This window comes from Mustela lutreola, chromosome 5, assembly GCF_030435805.1.
Source record: "Mustela lutreola isolate mMusLut2 chromosome 5, mMusLut2.pri, whole genome shotgun sequence".
NCBI classification, from domain to species: domain Eukaryota; kingdom Metazoa; phylum Chordata; class Mammalia; order Carnivora; family Mustelidae; genus Mustela; species Mustela lutreola.
The window spans coordinates 119,069,420-119,090,052 of NC_081294.1; the positions used below are offsets into that span (position 1 = coordinate 119,069,420).

At 36.4% G+C, this 20,633-nt stretch overlaps 1 protein-coding gene across 7 annotated transcripts in view; it reads right to left on the minus strand.

Moving 5' to 3' along the window:
* ARB2A (ARB2 cotranscriptional regulator A) overlaps positions 1 to 20,633 on the minus strand; it is a 434,723-nt gene that overhangs the window by 364,876 nt on the left and 49,214 nt on the right. For all 7 annotated transcript variants that reach the window (XM_059175475.1, XM_059175479.1, XM_059175478.1 and 4 more), the window contains one exon: positions 18,720 to 18,820. In XM_059175475.1, the coding sequence (XP_059031458.1) occupies positions 18,720 to 18,820 (101 nt within the window). The remainder of the gene's footprint in view (positions 1 to 18,719; positions 18,821 to 20,633) is intronic.

Below are 20,633 nucleotides of genomic sequence, written 5' to 3' on the forward strand. Positions count from 1 at the left end.
CTTTTACTAAAGCAACGCATTTAGACACCAAGATGTTACACTAACTGTACTCATCGTTAAGAAGGAGCCACTACCTTCAAGTCTTTTTAGTGGGTAGAACTAAGGAATACATTCTTAAAACATAATGAGTTTGTAGTGATATTCCAAAATGTAAAACTTTTCTCTATGTGGGTTTTCCCAACTGCTTTGTTACAGTTTGTATCTCTTTTACCTAATCCTGAAAATCATAGTTTACAATTACATTTACATGTTTACTTATTTGCTTTAATAATATACCATGTTAATTAAACAGCATCAACATTATTATACCAATATCACTATTAACAACAAAACCATTGAGTTAGTTTTAACATTTTACTGGACATTCTCAACCACAGGACAAATCCAACAAAGGAAGTACCAACAAAGGAAGTGCTGTATCCAAAAGACTTTAGAAATCGTTCTTTGTTCTCTTTTGTATATCTAACTAGATATACACTTCAACTTCTTTTAAAATTTTGTGGTATGGTTTTTCTTCCTAAAATACTGAAATCTACAATGGTTCAAAAATCAAAGCTGCATAAAAAAGTATTAGAGATTTCTCAATGCCATTGCTTCATCTCATTCCTCCAGCTCCCCATAAATATTATTAATTTTGAAGTAATTTTTCCAGTTTTTTTCACAAAAATAAACATATAACAAATATATGCATTTCCCCCTCCTTTCTCACACAAAAGGGAAAATGCATCTGTAATTTTGTAAAATATTGGCAATTTTTCATCTAAAGAGATTATACCACTTTATTTTACTTTCCTACCAGAAACATAATGAAAGGTCTCTTCTCACTACTACAGCATCTACTGAGTGCACCATCAAGCTTATAAGATCTATGTCAACCTGACAGGTGAGAAATGTTATTTTAGCACAGTCTTCATTAATGTATCTCTTATTATGAGTGAATTTTAACATGTTTTCATATGTTTAAAGGCTATTTTCATTATTTTCCCTGAATCACTTGTTCATGCATATTTGCCACTGGTAGGGATTTCTGTGGGTATTTTGGTTGTTTTGGTGGGGATTCTTTTGTCCCTCCTTTTTTTTTTTTTGGTGGGAAAGGGCTTTTTCTTTTCAAGTTTCAGAGGAACCAATATTCTTTGGTAACTTCCTTGCTTTCTGATATGACAAGATATTCCAGACTTATGTCATTTGTTTCTGGCCACACTGTGATCCAACAGTTCTCCAAAGTATCTGTATTATTTTAAAAGGAAGTAGTATTTCAAAACCACAATCATTGACACTGGGTTGGTATTTCAAAAATATGATCAATGCCACTGGGTTCATAGTTTTATTTAATTTTTTGCATTAGACCTCTGATCAATTTGGAGTTCATTCTGGTGTACACTGTGTGATTCATGTTCAAATTTTATATTTTTACAAATGATTATGAATTACTTAAAGTTCCTTTTCCCCCAGTGGTTTACAATTTGGCTACAATATAAACAATATTTCCATGTCTATTTGAGCTTTCAATGTATTTGTGGACTTTGTATTCTATTCAGTTGGGTCTGTGTGTTTGCTCATCTGTCAATACCACATTGTTTTTAAGAGGCTTACAGTTTTTCTTTGTTGGGTTTTCTCATTATCTCAGTGACTACTTCTTCTATTCTAAGTTCTCCAATTACTAATACCATCCTTGATAGAGTATCCCACTTATAGGAATGGATGCTAAGGAGAGATGGAAGTCAAAGAAGACTGCTGACCAAATCTGGGCTGATGGTCAGTTTTTCATCTCTACCAGAGAAGTTAAATTTGTTGTCAGTAATTATTAAGTAGATGAAAAGAGAAAGGAGAAAAGAAAAACTAGAAATTAAATCTTCATACTATTAATAATAAAGGTAAGTTATAAATCTTAAACAGAGTAGTTGTATTTTTATTCCATACTCCTAACACCTGCATGGCACATTTAAGAATATAAAACGATATATGTATGTACCTTACTAATTTATCACAACGATATGGATAATTATATCTGCACTTTACAGTGGGGGATCAGAAACATTGTTTTTCTAAATTCATACAGATAGTACTGACCAAACCTAGGACCCATATTTCTGGATGGCTAGCCATTCCTTTCTGTCACAACGTAAGATCTCTGAATTTCACATTACATGAAAGTATTTATTATACACAATCATATTATATTTAAGTATCTAAATATTAATATTAGAGTGATAATTTATATTATTTTTCCTTAAGTTGCTCCTATTTCACATAAAAATGCCTAAATATAGCAAAATGAAAAAAAAACCCTAGGACAGGAAGATGACAGTGGAGTAGGAATACCCCGGCCTCACCTCATCCCACAAATACAAGTTGGTAACTATTAAATCATCCTAAATACCCCAGATATCAACCTGACCACTGATAGAACAAACCCTACAAACTAAAGGGAGATTAAAAAAAAAAAAACACAGGGGCGCCTGGGTGGCTCAGTGGGTTAAACACTCTGCCTTCGGCTCGGGTCAGGATCCTGGGTCCTGGGATTGAGCCCCCCATCAGGCTCCCTGCTCAGCAGGGAGCCTACTTCCCCCTCTCTCTCTGCCTGCCTCTCTGTCTACTTGTGATTACTGACTGTCAAATAAATAAATAAAATCTTTAAAACAAAAACAAAACCAAAACAAAACAGAAAAAAAGTAGGAGCCACGGAGACATGGTTTAGTGGAGAAACAGATCATGGGGGCTCTGGAGGGGAGGGAGCTGTGATCACAAAGAAAGCATGAAAGAGAGGAGTACCCAGGGGAATGCACAGGAAAGTATTTCGCCATAGCCAGTGGCTTGGAAAACCAGAGGGGTGAATTTCCGGAGTTCTTACAACCACAGACCTTAAAGACTGGAGTTTTAAAGGAGAGTGGGCTTCTTGGAGGAACACAGCATTTTGCCCACTTCAAGGTTCTGTCAATGTGCTGCAGATTATAAGGACGTTTAATTGTATCTACATTCCCTTCTTGGAAGCTAGGCCATTGACAGAAATGCTCTGTTCTTATAAATTGCCAAGACTTTTGCAAACTGAGGGAGACTCATGTCTTGCAGGATTGTAATCTCTATAAATTAACCATTTGTTTTTCCTTTAGGGTATCCAGGAGTGCCTGAGGAATGTCATATATATTCCATGGTGAGTGTTGCAGCCCCAACCCAATAGTATATAATCAGCAACCCCTCACAACCCCAGTGCAAAAACTCTTTTGGCCCACAGGTCCTGTCACCATGCTTTAATCAAACCACCATTTTGCAACAAAAAGATAATTAAATTAAATTAAATTAAATTAAAAAATAAAGGTCAGTGGGCTTGGCTGGGATAGAACCTGGAGGACACTGCAATACTCTTGAAAAGAAGGCAGGCAAACAACCTAGGGTGGGGGGCAGACAGCAAGAAAACAGATCTAAAGAACACCTGGGGCACACAGTGGGGAGATTATTTCTCTTCGTGGAGCATGTTCCTTAGAGGCAGCATTCAGAGACAGGGCTCCTGGAACAAAGGAGCTGGCCAATGTCATTTCTCTCCCCCATTCCTCACCATAAACATGGAGCAACCCGTGGGAAGCAGGAAAGCATGGACACACACGGCTGCCTAATTTACTTACACTAAGCCCCACCCTCCTGTAGCCCACAGAATTGATTCCCAGTCATACTTGCATCAGTTCCAGCCCACTCAGCCCCTCCACCAGGAGACCACCACAATCCCTTGTTGACACAACATCTCTCAAAAAGAGAGTTTTGCAGGGCCTCAATTCTGGTGGCAGTGATGACAGGTCCCATTTCACAAGCAGACCAGAGCACATGTAATTAAAAGTCACCACATTCTGGCCAAGGACCAAACACTACCAACGGCAGGCAAGAAGAGCCACTGCAGGCAACTGCCCTGAAGGACACAGCAGCCAGAACACAACAGTACAGTGCACACAGAACACACTAGAGACACTCCCCAAAAGTGCCAATTCCTAGGCATACATGACCTCTTCTTTATAAAGCTATTACTTTCTGTAACAGAAGGCATAACTGGCTTTGCTAATACAGAGAAGCAAGTAGAGACCTAAACAAAATGAGAAGACAGAGAAATTTCTCCCAGATGAAAGAACAAGATATGGTCATGGCCAGAGATCTAAACAAAACCGTTAAAAGTAGCATGACCAATGGAGAATTTAAAGCAATAATCATAAGGATACTAACTGGACTTAAGAAAAGAATGGAAGACATCAGTGAGACCCTGACCACAGAGATAAAAGACTTAAAAAAAAGAGTCAGAGATGAATAGTGCAATAAATGAGATTAAAAACATGCTTGATGCAATGAACAGCAGACTGGAAGAAGCATGGGAATGAACTAATGATATAGAAGACAAAGTAACGGGAAGCCCTGAAGCTGAACAAAAGAGAAAAAAAGAATTATGCAAATTCAGAACAGACTTAGGGAACTTTGTGACTACATCAACTGTAATGATATTCATATTATACGAGTCCCAGAAGAAGACAGAGAAAAGGCGGTAGAAAATTTATTTGAAGAAATAATAGCTGAAAAATTCCCTAATTTGAGGAAGGAAACAGACATCCAGATCCAGGAGGCACAGAGAACTCCCATAAAAATCAACAAAAGCTGGGGTGCCTGAGTGGCTCAGTCACTAAGTGTCTGCCTTGGCTCAGGTCATGATCCCAGGGTCCTGGGACAGAGACCCACACCCGGCTCCCTGCTTCACAGGATGCTTGTTTCTCCCTCTCCCACTCCCCCTGCTTGTGTTCCCTTCTCTTGCTGTGTCTCTTTCTGTCAAATAAGTAAATAAAATCTTTTAAAAAAATCAACAAAAGCAGGCCAACACCAGGGCATGTTATAATTAAATTGGCACAATATAGTGATAAAGAAAAAAATCTTAAAAGAAACAAGACAAAATAAGGTATTAACTTACAAGGGAAAACCCAAAGGAGATTTTTCAACAGAATGTGGCAAGCCAAAAGGTAGTGGCATGATAAAGTGGCCAAATGGGAAAAATCTACAGCCAAGAATACTATATCCAGCAAGGCTATCATTCAGAATAGAAAGAGAAATAAAGAGTTCACAAACAAAAGCTAAAGGAGTTCATGACCCTACAAAAAATGTTAAAGGGGACTCTTTGAGTGAAAAGGAGAGACCAAAAGTGACAGTATAAAGGCAGGAAACACAAGAGTAGAAAAAAGGAATATTCCTGTAAAAAAAAAAAAAAAAAATCAGTCAAGGAACTCACAAAATAAAAGGATATAAAATATAATAAAAAATACCTAAATTGTGGAGAGGAGAAGAGGAAAGAATGGCTTCAAACCTAAATGACTATCAACTTAATAGAGACTACTATATGCAGAAGAGCATATATACAAAGCTAATGGTAGCCAAAATCAAAATAATAATAATAAACATGCAAAGAATAAAGAGAAAAAAATCTAAATATATCACTAAAGAAAATCAGAAAAACATGAAAGACAAGAAAAGACCAGAGAAAACCTCCCCAAATGACCATAAAAGAAACAACAAAATGGCAATAAATATCAATTATTACTTAAAATGTAAATGGACTGAACACTCCAATCAAATGTCATAGGGTATCAGAATGGATAAAAAAACAAGACCCATCTAGGCTGCCTACAAGAGACTTATCATATTTTTTAAAAGATTTTAGTTTTTAGTTATTTGTGAGAGAAAGAGTGAGAGAGCTCCTATGTGCCTGAGAAAGAGAGCCCAATCATGACACAGTGCACCATCTCAGGAACCTGGGCTCATGACTTGAGCAGAAGGCAGATGCTTAATTGACTGAGCCACCGAGGAACCCCAACAGAGTCATTTAAGACCTGAAGACACCTATAGATTCAAAGTGAGGGGACAGAGAAACATTTATCATGCAAATGCATGTCAAAAGAAAGCTGGAGTTGCAATACTTTTAGTGGACAAACTAGACTTTAAAACAAAGACTGTAAGAAGAGACAAAAAAGGGCACCATAGAATAATAAAGGGGACAATGCAACAAGAAAATGTAACAATTATAAATATCTATGTACCCAACACGGGAGCACCAAAATACACAAAACAATAACAAACATAAAGGAACTAACCAATATTAATACAATAATAGTAGGGGACATTAAAACCAAGCTTATGTCAATGGACGGATCATCTAAATGGAAAATAAACAAGGAAACAATGGCTTTGAATGATACACTGGACCAGATAGATTTAACATATATTCAGAACATTCCAACCTAAAATAGCAGAACACACATTCTTTTCAAGTGCACATGAAACATTCTCCAGAGTAGATCACATATTAGGCCACAAAAAAAGTTTCAACAAAAGAGAGAAATTATACCATGCAGCTCTTCTGAAGACAACAGTATGAAACTAAAAATCAACTATAAGAAAAAATATGGAAAGACTACAAATACATGGGAGTTAAATAAAATGCTAACACCACTAGACAGTAAATGGATCAACTAAGAAATCAAAGAAGAAATTAAAAATTACATGGTTTTTTTTTTAGAGGCAAGATGATGAAGTACTTGACGGAAATGACATCAGGAAGCAGGAGTTCAGCTAGATAGATATCAAACCATTCCAAACACCTACAAACTCAACAGGAGATCGAAGAGAAGAAGAGCAGCAAATCTAGGAACAGAAAATTGACCACTTTCTGAAAGGTAGGATGTGTGGAGAAGTGAATTTGAAGCAATGGGAAGATAGACTGCAGCGGGAGGGGACAGCTCCTGGCAAGCGGCAGAACGGCAGAGCACAAAATCAGAACTTTTAGAAGTCTGCTCCACTGAGGGACATTGCTCCAGAGGCTAAGCAGGGGTGGAGCCCTTGAAGGAACAGTGTGGTCTCAGGACCCGCAGGGTCACTGAAAGATTGGGGTCTGAACGTGCCAGAGCTGTCAGGTATTGGAGTGGGGCAACTGACTACAGAGAAAGAGCCAAGGAATGAGCTCTCAGCTCAGGGATACCTTAAACCGTGGGCACAGTTGGACAACTGCTCTTTGAGCAGGGACCCCACAAGTGGCAGATCCAGGGAGATTCCCCTTCCTCATCTGGAGGAGCAATGAGGCAGGAATCTGCTGGGTTTGGAGACTCCAAATGGAGGCTGTGCGCCAGAGACAGAAATGCTTGGTAACAGGCTGGGTGAGCCCAGAGCACGGCCCAAGACCCGGGAGATAAGAGTGTTTAACTCTTTTCCTCTGAGGGCACACTGAGGAGTGGGGACCCCCAGCTCTCAGCGACTCTGGGCCGGAGATTGAGAGGCTGCCATTTTCATTCCCGTCCTCCAGAGCTCTACAGAAAGTGTTCAGGGAACAAAAACTCCCCAGAACGAATCTGAGCAGATTTCATAGCCTGGCCCATGGCAAGGGTGGGGTACTTCTGCATCCGGCAAAGACATTTGAGAATCACTAAAAAAGGCCCCTCCCCCAAAAGATCAACAAGAACATCCAGCCAAAACCAAGCTCACCAACCAAAGAGAACACTGGAACTCCAGAGCTAGAGGAAAGCAATGCATGGATTCCTGGCTTTCTCCCCATGATCTTTTATCTTTCAAACTTAAATTAAATTTTTTAAAATTTATTTTTCTTATTCTAATTTTTTTAACTTCTTCTCTTTCCTCTTTTAATGATTTTTAATTAGTTTTCCTTAATACCTTTTTTAAAAAATCTTTTAAACCTTCATTATTATACTCATAGTTTATTCTTCCTTGTATTTAATCTTACTTTTTGTGTATATACATATATATATATATATGGTTTTTGTTTTTTTCTAAAAAATTTCAGCATACAATTTCTTCTGATTGAACAAAATATACCCTAAATCCAGCACAGAGCTCTGTTCTAGATTCCAGCCTGAGAACATCCTCTCCTCTTTTTTTTTATTTCTTTCTTTTTCCAACCAAATTATCTTATCAATTCCTTCTTTACAATTTTTTAAAAAATTTTCATCTTTACAGTCATATTCCATCCCTTCATCATGCTTACCCTTATTTTTGTATATATATGTTTTTCTTTCTTTAAAATTTTGGGAAGTGGTTTCTTCTAAGAGACCAAAATACACCCAAAATCAAGTGGATGGCTCTCTTCTATTCATTAGTATAATATATATATACACACATACACATATATATATCTTTTTTTTTCTTTTTACCCCCATTCTTCTTCACCTGGTTGGGAGTCTCTTCTGATCTGGTTAGCGTACATTTTCCTGGGGCCTTTGTCACCCTTTTACTATTTTATTTTCTCGTTCATATACTCTTATCTGGATAAAATGACAAGGTGGAAAAACTTACCACAAAAAAAAAAAAAAGAACAAGAGGCAGTATGGATGGCTAGGGACCTAATCAACATGGACATTGGTAATATGTCAGATCTAGAGTTCAGAATGACAATTCTCAAGGGCTAGCTGGGCTCAAAAAAGGCATGGAAGATATTAGAGAAACCCTGTCTGGAGAAATAAAAGCCCTTTATGGAGAAATAAAAGAACTAAGGCTAACCAAACTGAAATAAAAAAAGCTATTAATGAGGAGCAATAAAAAATGGAGGTTCTTACTGCTAGGAAAATGAGGCAGAAGAGAGAATTAGTGATATAGAAGACCAAATGAGAGAATAAAGAAGCTGAGCAAAAGAGAGACAAACAACTACTGGACCATGAGGGGAGAATTCAAGAGATAAGTGATATTATCTCTCAAAACAGTATTAGAATAATTGGGATTCCAGATGAAGAAGAGAGGGGCAGAAGGAATACTGGAGTGAATTATAGTAGAGAATTTCCCTAATATGGCGAGGGGAACAAGCATCAAAATCCAGGAGGCACACAGAACCCCACTCAAAATCAATAAAAACAGGTCCACATTCCATCATCTAACAGTAAAACTTACTAGTCTTAGTGCCAAAGAGAAACTCCTGAAAGCAGCTCAGGACAAGAAGTCTGTAACATATAATAGTAGATATATTAGATTGGCAGCAGACTTATCCACAGAGACCTGGAAGGCCAGAAAGAACTGGCATAATATATTCAGAGCATTAAATAAGAAAATTATGCAGCCAAGAATACTATCTCCAGCTAGGCTATCTTTGAAAATAGAAGGAGACATTAAAAAAAACTTCCAGGATAAACAAAAATTAAAACAATCTGCAAACACCAAACCAGACCTACAGGAAATATTGAAAGGGGTTTTCCAAGCAAAGAGAGAGCCTAAAAGTATTACAGGAGAAAGGAACAGAGACAATACAGTAATAGTCACCTTACACGCACTACAACGGCACTAAATTCACATCTTTCAATAGTTACCCTGAATGTAAATAGGCTAAATGCCCCAATCCAAAGACACAGGGTATCAGAATGGATAAAAACAAAATCCATCAATATACTGTCTACAAGAAACTCATTTTAGACCCACAGACACCTCCAGATTGAAAGTAAGGAGGTAGAGAACAACTTACCATGCTAATGGACATCGAAAGAAAGTTGGGGTGATAATCCTTATATCAGTTAAATTAGATTTTAAGCCAAAGAATATAATAAGAGATGAGGAAGGATACTATATCATACTCAAGGGTCTATCCAAAAAGAAGATCTAACAATTTTAAATATCTATGCCCCTAACATGGGAGCAGTCTACTATATAAACCAATTAATAATAAAATCAAAGAAACACATCAACAATAATACAATAATAGTAGGGGACTTTAACAACCTCCTCACTGAAATGGACAGATCATCCAAGCGAAAGATCAACAAGGAAATAAAGGCCTTAAATGACACACTGGACCAGATGGACATCACAGATACATTCAGAACATTCCATCCCAAAGCAACAGAATACACATTCTTCTCTAGTGCACATGAACATTCTCCAGAATAGATCACATCCTGGGTCACAAATCAGGTCTGAACTGGTACCAAAAGATTGGGATCATTCCTTACATATTTTCAGACCACAATGCTCTGAAGCTAGAACTCAATCACAAAAGAAAAGTTGGAAAGAATTCAAATACATGGAGGCTAAAGAGCATCCTACTAAAGAATGAATGGGTCAACCAGGAAATTAAAGAATTGAAAAAATTCATGGAAACAAATGATAAAGAAAGCACAGCTGTTCAAAATCGGTGGGACACAGCAAAGGCAGTCCTCAGAGGAAAGCATATAGCTATACAAGCTATTTTCAAGAAATAAGAAAGGTCTCAAGTACAAAACCAAACCCTGCACCTAAAGGAGCTGGAAAAAGAAGAGCAAAGAAAGCCTAAACCCAGCAGGAGAAGAGAAATAATAAAGATCAGAGCAGAAATCAATGAAATCAACACCAAAAGAACAGTAGAACAAATAATAAAAACTGGCAGCTGGTTCTTCAAAAGAATTAATAAGATTGATAGACCCCTTGCCAGACTTATCAAAAAGAAAAGAGAAAGGACCGAAATAAATAAAATCATGAACGAAAGAGGAGAGATCACAACCAACACCAAACAAATACAATGATAAGAACATATTATAAGCAACTATACACCAGCAAATTTGACAATCTGGAAGAAATGGATGCATTCCTAGAGATATATAAACTACCACAACTGAACCAGGAAGAAATAGAAAACCTGAACAGACCCATAACCAGTAATGTGATTGAAGCAGTCATCCAAAATCTCCCAACAAACAAGAGCCCAGGGCCAGATGGCTTCCCAAGACAATTCTTCCAAACATTTCAAGAATAATTAATACCTACTGTCCTGAAACTATTCCAAAAAATAGAAATGGATAGAAAACTTCCAAACTCATTTTATGGGGCCAGCATTACCTTAATCCCAAAACCAGACAAAGACCCCATCAAAAAAGAGAATTACAGACCAATATCCATGATGAACAAAGATGCAAAAATTCTCACCAAAATGCTAGCCAATAGGATCTAACAGTATATTAAAAGGATTATTCATCACAACCAAGTGTAATTTATTCCTGGGCTGTAAGGTTGGTTCAACATCAGCAAATCAGTCAATGTGACACAATACATTAATAAAAGAAAAAACAGGAATCATATGATACCCTCAATAGATGCTGAAAAAGCATTTGACAAAGTACAGCATCCCTTCTTGATCAAAATTCTTCAAAGCATAGGGATAGAGGGTACATTCCTCAATATCATCAGCGCCATCTATGAAAAACCCACAGTTAGTATCATTCTCAATGGGGAAAAACTGAGAGCTTTTCCCCTATTACCAAGAACAGGGCAGGGATGTCCACTATCACCACTGCTATTCAAGATAGTACCAGAACTACTAGCCTCAGCAATCAGACAAAAAAAAGAAACTAAAGTCATCCAAATCAGAGAAGAAGTCAAACTCTCACTCGTTGCAGATGATATGATACTTTATGTAGAAAACCCAATAGACTCCACTCCAAAATGCTAGAACTAGTACAGGAATTCAGTAAAGTGTCAGGATATAAAATCAATGCACAGAAATCAGTTGTATTTCTATACACCAATAAGAAGACAGAAGAAAGAGAAATTAAGGAGTCGATCCCATTTACAATGGCACCCAAAAATCGTAAAATACCTAGGAATAAACCTAACCAAAGAGGCTAAGAATCTGTACTCAGAAAACTATAAAGAACTCATGAAAGAAATTGAGGAAGACACAAAGAAATGGAAAAATGTTCCATGCTCATGGATTGGAAGAACAAATATTGTGAAAATGTCTTTGCTACCTAAAGCAATCTACACATTTAATGCAATCCCTATCAAAATACCACCATTTTTTTCAAAAAACTGGAACAAATAATCCTAAAATTTATATAAAACCAGAAAAGACCCTGAACAGCCAGAAGAATGTTGAAAAAGAAAGCCAAAGTTGGTGGCATCAGAATTCCAGACTTCAAGCTCTATTACAAAGCTGTAATCATGAAGACAGTATGTTACTGGAACAACAACAGACACATAGATCAATGGAACAGAATAGAAAGCCCTGAAATAGACCCTCAACTCTATGGTCAACTAATCTTGGACAAAGCAGAAAAGAATGTCCAGTGGAAAAAAAAAATGTCTCTTCAACAAATGGTGTTGGGAGAATTGTGGACAGCCACATGTGGAAGAATGAAACTGGACCATTTCTGTCCACCATGCACAAAAACAGACTCCTAATGGATGAAAGACATCAATGTGAGACAGGAATCCATCAAAATCCTTGAGGAGAATGCAGGCAGCAACTCTCCAACCTCAGTTGCAGGAACTTCTTCCTAGATACACTGCCAAAGGCAAGGGAAGCAAGGGCAAAAATGAACTATTGGGATTTCATTAAGATCAAACGCTTTTGCATAACAAGGGAAACAGTCAACAAAACCAAAAGACAATTGACAGAATGGGAGAAAATATTCACAAAGGACATATCAGATAAAAGGCTAGCATTCAAAATCTATAAAGAACTTATCAAACTCAACAGCCAAAGAACAAATAATCCAATCAAGAAATGGGCAGAGACATGAAAACACATTTTCGAAAAGAAGACATCCAGATGGCCAACAGACACATGAGAAAGTGCTCAACATCACTCAGCATCAGGGAAATACAAATGAAAAGCACAATGAGCCATTCTCACACTTGTCAGAATGGCTAAATTTAACAAGTCAGGAAATGACAGATGTTGGTGAGGATATGGAGAAAAGGGAACTCTTTTACACTGCTGGTGGGAATGTAAGCTGGTGCAGCCACTCTGGAAAACAGCATGGAGGTTCAAAAAGTTGAAAATAGAGCTACAACCCAGCAATCCCACTATTGGGTATTTACCCTAAAGATACAAATGTAGTGACCCAAAGGGGCAGGTGTGTAAGCCTGACAATTCACAGACCTGTACCCCTGGGGCAAATAATGCATTATATGTTAATAAAAATAATTAATAAAAAAATTAAAAGAAAAAAAAATTACGTGGAGGAAAATAAAAGCCCAAAGATACAAAATCTCTTTGACGTTGTAGTAGTGGTTCTGTGATGGAAGTTTATAGCAATACAGGCCTACCTCAAGAAAGAAGGAAAATTAAAGCAAAAAAAAAAAAAAAAAGGCAAGAAAAATCTTAAACAACCTAAGATCACACCTAAAGGAGCTAAAGAAAGAACAACAAATGAAGTCTAAAGCCAGCAGAAGTAAAGAAATAATAAAGATTAAAGCAGAAACACATAATATAGAAATTAAAATAACAGAACACAATAATGAAACCAGGAGATGGTTCTTGGAAAAAAAAATCAATAAAACTGATAAACCTCTAGCCAGACTTAGCAAAAAGGAAAGAAAAAGAACTCAAATAAATAAAATCACAAATGAGAGAGAAGAAATAACAACCAACAGCAGAGAAATACAAACGATTATAAGAGAATATTACAAAAAACTATACACCAACAAACTGGGCAACCTAGAAGAAACAGGTAAATTCCTAGAAACATTAAATTACCAACACTGAAACAGCAAGAAACAGAAAATTTGAACAGATCGACAATCCGCAAAGAAACCCAATTAGTAATCAAAAACTCCCAACAAACAAAAGTGCAAGACCAGATGGCTTCAAAGGTGAAAAAAAATTAAGCTCTTAGTTGTTTTCATGTGATTCTAGTCAAGAATAAAGAGCCACGCTTATAAAACTGTTCAGTCACTGCTATTCTCTTATTTAGCACATTGACAATTTATTAATTCTTAAAGAGGTAATTAAGATAAATATTAAAGGAAATGCAAACACCCAAATTAGTAAGAAAATCAAATTCTTCTTTCATTAGAATTTCTGCTGGATTATAAATTCTCCACTTAATAGTAATTCAGTATTGCCCTGAAACAGATAGCTGGGGATAATTTCACAAATTACATGCTAGTTTTTACAAACGAAGCCTAAAGCCTAAATTCTACTTACTACCTAACATGATAGTCTTTGGAGTCTTCCTGATTGAGCTTACCAGAAACACTATTTTCTGGCATTCAACTCCAGTATATATACTGGAGAATTCTATTTTGAAAATTACCCTTTCACACCACTCTCCCACCTCCTTAAAACCCTTGACAGTATCTTTCTAAATTTAGATAAATTATCCAAATCTCTTATAGGCTATATATTTTTATCAAGCTATATGTAGATAGTAAAAAAAAAAATACATATTAGCAAAAGCTTTTGTTTGACTATAAAAATGTAACTACGTGAATGCAAAGAGTATTCTTTTGTGTAGTTATGGAATTGCATTCTAAGAACAAACTGACATCTCAGTTTATTTTACTTACACAATAAGTTTAATTTACATAGAAATGACAGAGCATTTCAAGAGCAAGTCTTAAAAACAATTTCTGCTGAATGACTGCTATAATAATCTCCTTAAGAGAGAAATAAACATAAACTAAAACGGCAGTTGTGAAACATACACAGTAGTTTTCTAGTGAAGACAAAAGTCGATATTTAGTAGGAACATACTAAAAGATTAAAAAAAAAAAAAAAACAGAAGGGGTTTTGGTTTAGATTGTTGGCCAAAACCAGAATCTGTTTCCTTAAAACTTCAATCATCAGAAGCTATTTATTAAGGCAGGCTCCTAGGCAATAAACTCAAATTTGTAATATCTTCTGAATTCCACCCTATCCATCAATGAGGAGAAAGGAGGTTTTTCAGTACTTCTGTGTCCAGGACGTGATGAAATGCTTTCTACAAGCTCTCACTTACTGCAACTAGCGACCTCACTGGTAAGACGAAGTACTAAATTATTTCCAAAATATAAATGCAAAACTTTGTTTTCTAGGAAATTTAGGCAGTTACAGAAGAACTTCTATTTTCTGAATTACAGCGGATTCAGTCCAGAGTTTGACCATGAAGAATAAAAATTTTCCAACAAAACATGCCATAAATACAGACAGATGACTTTTAATCAAATAATTTTTATCTGCAAAGCCATAATTGTCTGAAACTCTTAGAAATTAAATGGGAATTAAAGTAATCGAAAATTGTTTAGTTCTACAAGTGGGAAAATCATCATTAGCCTGTCATTTTCCGTTCAATAAGTAAATATTATCTTCATGATCAAATTCCTAAAATTAAGAAATTTCCTAAAATACATAGGTCTAGAATTTATAGTTTATATATTTGTATAGCACTCATTTACTATTCAACAAGTACCATAAGAATATAGAAAATTGCCCCAAATTGCCAAAAGATATTCATTAAAAAATATTGTAGGGGTGCCTGGGTGGCTCAGTGGGTTAAGCCTCTGCCTTTAGCTCAGGTCATGATCTCAGGGTCCTGGGATCAAGTCCCGCATCGGGCTCTCTGCTCAGCAAGGAGCCTGCTTCCCCCTCTCTGCCTGCCTCTCTGCCTGTTTGTGATCTTTGTCTGTCAAATAAATAAAATAAAATCTTAAAAAAAATAAAAAATAAAAAAATATTGTAATACAGTGTAAAGTATCTTAAAGAGAAAGAAAATAAACTCATGCTCTTAATTTACTAACATTCTTTAAATTCTATTTTATTATTTTTACTTAATTTTTAATCTTGCTAAGTGGAATATTCATATTTAAGGTCACCTTAAATCGTTCTTCTTTTTTTTTTATGATTTTATTTATTTATTTGATAAAGAGATAGAGAGCAAAGTAGGCAGAGTGGCAGGCAGAGCGGCAGGAAGAGGGAGAGGGAGAAGCAGGCTCTCCACTGAGCATGGAGCCCAATGTGAAACTCGATCCTAGGACCCCAGGATCAGGACCTGAGCCAAAGACAGCCGCTTAACCGAATGAGCCACGCAGGCGCCCACCTTAAATCATTCTCAAAAGAAGGCAAGATAGGCTGAAAAAGAGAATGAGAAGAAAGGAAATTGAGAAAAAGAATAAAAACAGTGGTAGAAGAGATGAGAGAAGGCTTCCTAGAAGATATGAAAGACAAAACCTGAAGGCAGGTAGAGATAGGAGTATCATGAACAAGGGAGCAAGGGCATTTCAAAGACAGAAAACGGTACAAGATAAAAGTATAAGGTATGAATGAAGGACAGTAAGGTGGTTAAACTAATTGGAAGACACAGCTCAGAAAAAGAAAGTAAGGAAAATGGACAAAAAGATAGGTCCACCTATGCATTATTAAATCCTACCATAAAGAACACCAAACAAATTTACAATAGTGAAAATTGTGTCATTATGCATATTTAACCAGAATTCATACATCTCAAAACTAAAATTTAGGAAAAGAAATTAAATTAATAGTCAACCTTCAGCAGTGAGACTGGTAATAAAAATAAGTATTTCATGGTGTACCCGAATTCAGAGGAATAAAAAATAAAAACACAAGTATTTCAAACAAGACATGAAAAGCAAGATTGTAGGGAACCAAATGCTAACAACCAGACTTCCCTTCTCTAATCTTTGGATCTTTTGTTGTGACAGTTTTATGTTAGAAGGTTATGCACTTTTGATAAATATATTGGGAAGTAAATGGGATTGGTACTTGAAGCTCAGGGGTCTACTGATCTAAATTTGAGACACACTGCACTACAGAATAAATCCTGTGATTTGGGGTGATCATTTGGGGCCAGCTTGATCACGAACACAAATGTGAATGCAGGCACAGGAGGTGGGAAATCTAGATAATGCAGAATATTTTATCTCTATCTATATATAATCATTAAAGTGAAACTTCATAATACTTTATCGTAGAGTAAGATCCACCAAAAATCAAACCTGTGACAATTCATATGTCCAAAGAATATAAGATAGGAGATCTAGGAGAAAGGAATCACTTGTACATGGACAATCTAATAAGATACAATTGCTAAATTCTGACAGAGATAATGCTAGGGGATATAGGTTAAGGGTGAAAAAGATGCAGATGACAAAAAAGACAAAGTTTGTTTAGAGAACAGCACCTGTCCAAGTGAACAAATATGCATGGCTCATGGAAAGGAGTAAACTGTAAGCCCCATTTAAAAACAAAACAAAACAAACATCCCCAGTTCTTCTGTAAGGTCATATACTACAGATATTCCTAGAATCAACATACTACTAGCCTGAGGCATATAAGTAATTCACTTATGGGGAATGGGAATAGCTCATGTGCAGCAGAAATTATTCAGAGCATTAATTAAACTTAAGTTACAAATGCTAGCGAAAAATGTCAAGAACTCTGAAGGGTCTGAGATTTTATTCTCTTTGCCAGCTAACAAGTTAGCCTGCTACTATTTCATGGATATTGCCAAAAGACACTAGATTTCTATGTCAGAGACAAAAGACTTTATTACTCAAGGTATTCAGCAAGCAGCATAAGCTTATTTTCATCTCTTTCTTTTGTCCTTCAAGTCCTAAAGAGGCAATATGGACAGGCTAAAACAGAGGCTAAGTACACAGTGGGACTGCATCATAGCTAAGGGGCCTCAAAATTTATGAAGCTCAATCTTATAAGGGGGTTACTACCAAACCTGCCCATTCTTTGTCACTAGTGGCGGACAGGAAGAGCATTTTCCTGAAGAGCAAACAAATCTGTTCTCTCTCCTGGAGGAAGACACAAGCTCTGTCTTCCAAGCTGTTTCCTACACAAACACCCTTGAAAAGATAGTCCACATCAAAAGCTGTCAACACCTTTGCTCAGACACATGTGGAAATGTAATTCATGGAGAACTGTCTTCCAGCAAAAATAAACTAAGTTTCATATATTCTTTATGCTGCTGCTTAATCAAGTAATTCATTCTGACTAGTTTTTAAAGAATCAAAACAGGAATATAGGAACTTTAGCTTTTCCTTAAAGAACTGAAGTAGTATGTATTATCACACTAAACAAATGTGTCCATGTACATTTTATTTTTTTTTTTAGGGTTTTGTTTATTAATTTGACAAACAGAGATCACAAGCAGGCAGAGGAGGCAGGCAGAGAGAGAGGAGGAAGCAGGCTCCCTGCTGAGCAGAGAGCCCCATGTGGGGCTCGATCCCAGGACCCTGGGATCACGACCTGAGCCAAAGGCAGAGGCTTTAACCCACTGAGCCACCCAGGCACCCCTCCATGTGCATTTTACTAAAATTATTTAACATGACATAGGATGAGTAAAACTTTTGGCTTTAACAGAACATTCACCTTAATGACAAATGACATTTTCAAGGGTTCCTCACAATGGTACTGTGTGAGGAAACTAAATGCTCACAAGGCCTCATCCTTCATCAAGTCAAAGGTAAGTAGGTTAGACACACTTTATTAGCCAAGCAAATACCAATCTTGTTCACATAAGTAAGAATTTTTTTTTACCTTTATTGAGGAATAACTGTGATGATTTGATATATATACACATTGCAGAATGATAAACAAGATTAATACAATTAACATACTCATCACTTCATATAATTAACATAAGTAACTCTTTTTTTTTTTTTTTTTTTAAGATAACCACTTAAAAGAACACTTATTCCTCCTGGCATAGCAGAGGATTCAACCTCTTAAAAACATTTAAAAGATAAAATTCGTCATGAATTTGTCTTCTGATGTAATGACTCACTACAAAATATTAAGGTCATGGGAAGGACAGGTTTACATAAAAACATAAACCTTGAGAATATGTTTCAAACATAACCATTGAAATGAACAACAAAAAAAAATTTTTTTTTAATCACTTTTTTTTTAATGAAAGACTTCATGAACTGCCTTAGCTTCAAAACCTTTATTCTGACTCTTCAAAACTGGAAAAAAAAAAAAGAGTGTGAAGTTTAATATATGACCTTACCTCTCCTAGAGCTTCATATCTTTTCTGGTTCCATCTGTGCAAATCTTCTTGGTAGTTAAAAACAAACGGTTCCCCAGTTTTTATGTGTCTTAACTGTCCCTCTAGAAGATAAACAAACAGTATTGCTATGATTCAGAGTATATTTATAATAATATGAAAAATAAATAACATCTGATAAAATTTTAAAATAACTTCCTCAGAAGTTTCATTTTTTTCTTTGCATTTTTCCCTCCAATATCAACATGATGCAAACATCTAAGTACTATAAAAGAATGCCCTCAACTACTCAAATGCTGTGCCTTTTGACTTTCATTTCTCTAAAGCAAATGAACAACATTTGAGGGCCTATAATATATAAGGATCATGGCTAGCTACAGCTATGAACAAGGTCTCAGTGTCTAAGCTTCGAGGCTAGAGGAGGATTAAAAGCATAAATATCCAAAAGTTAAGCAACTTTTTAGGAAGGTAAACAAGAATGAAGTTAAGTCAACAATCTAAAAACTGCCACAGGCAATTCATGTAGATAATAAAGACTAAAATGAGTTTGGAAAAATGGAAGAGGAAGACCCTTATAGGTTAGAATAGTTTCAGAGGTTCCAGGGAGATTTCTCAACTAGGCCTAAAGTATGGTTAAGATTTCAAATGAACACTGGAGAAAAGCAGTGAGCCAACATCGATTTGGACTGTCAAATCAGACACATTCAATTCAGAGATTTTACTGATAATAAATTTGCTAATAATAACAAGGCAATAAGCAATCAAGAGACACAGGCAAAGAAAAGAAGAAGAGGTCTGGGACAGCCTAGGCATTTCCTCCCAGGTCCTTCGCTCTTACTGGCAGCACTCTCTGGTCCAGAGCAGGTGAAGTCTCAATGTGAGGCGAAAAGGTTACGTCATACATTGGTGAGCATTTGGTTACAAAATACTTCAGTTTTATGTGCCAGAGAGTGGTACTGCTTCTGTTATATCCTTCAGAGAAATATACTTCAAATATCCACAGATTATGCTTGTTTACCATAAGCAAGCCGAAACCAGTCACCCGTTCAAAGTATTCTGTAGATAAACACTCTGCTCCTAGCAAACACTGGCCTATATTCACTAAAAGATTACATTATCAGGATGTTTTTAAGAAGCAAAGGCCAGGCCACCTGTGTTCTTTCTGTCCCAGAAGTGTGCTGCTGGTGATCAGGAGAGAGACCACAGGCCAATTACTTTAACCTATTCTCCCCTGCCTCTACCTAGCAATTTAGACAAAAATGTGAAAAATGGACAGAATGTTCGAGTAATAGTGAACAATCCATTTTAACAGAAACAAAACGAAGTACTGAGCCAAACTGCAGAACACTGGAGAACATGTTGGGATCAAAAAGCAGAAGACTTCAACTACTGGGTCTGGACTTTATGCTAAGAGCAGTGAGGCACAAGAAAGGGTTTAGAGACCAAAGAGGGACATGACATGCAGAGTGGAACTTAGTATTTGATTTTTATTCAGTGAGGGCAGGAGTGGACAAAAAGTTGAAAGGAATGTATGGCACTAAAACTGAACCCTGGAAAAATACTACTTCAAGTAAAACTACTTCACTATTTTTATGAATCAATTTCACCACATATAAAACTGTCTTTTTAAATATGCAAAACAAGGGCTAATCCTTATCTGTAAAGTTTTTAATACTCTCAACATGAGACACTGTTTTGGATCACTACATAGAACACTCTTTTTTGGGTTCTTTAGGAAAATGGGACCTATTAAAATAGCCACCTATTACCACTACTATTAAAAGTGAAAAGGTTAAGAGGCAAAGAAAGTGAGCACTCTTATCCAGGAAAAATGTCTGAATCACTTAGGTTATATTTTTATTTGTAAATATGGCATTTCTCAAAGGTTTGGACTCCAGTGACTGTCAAAGGTCTGAT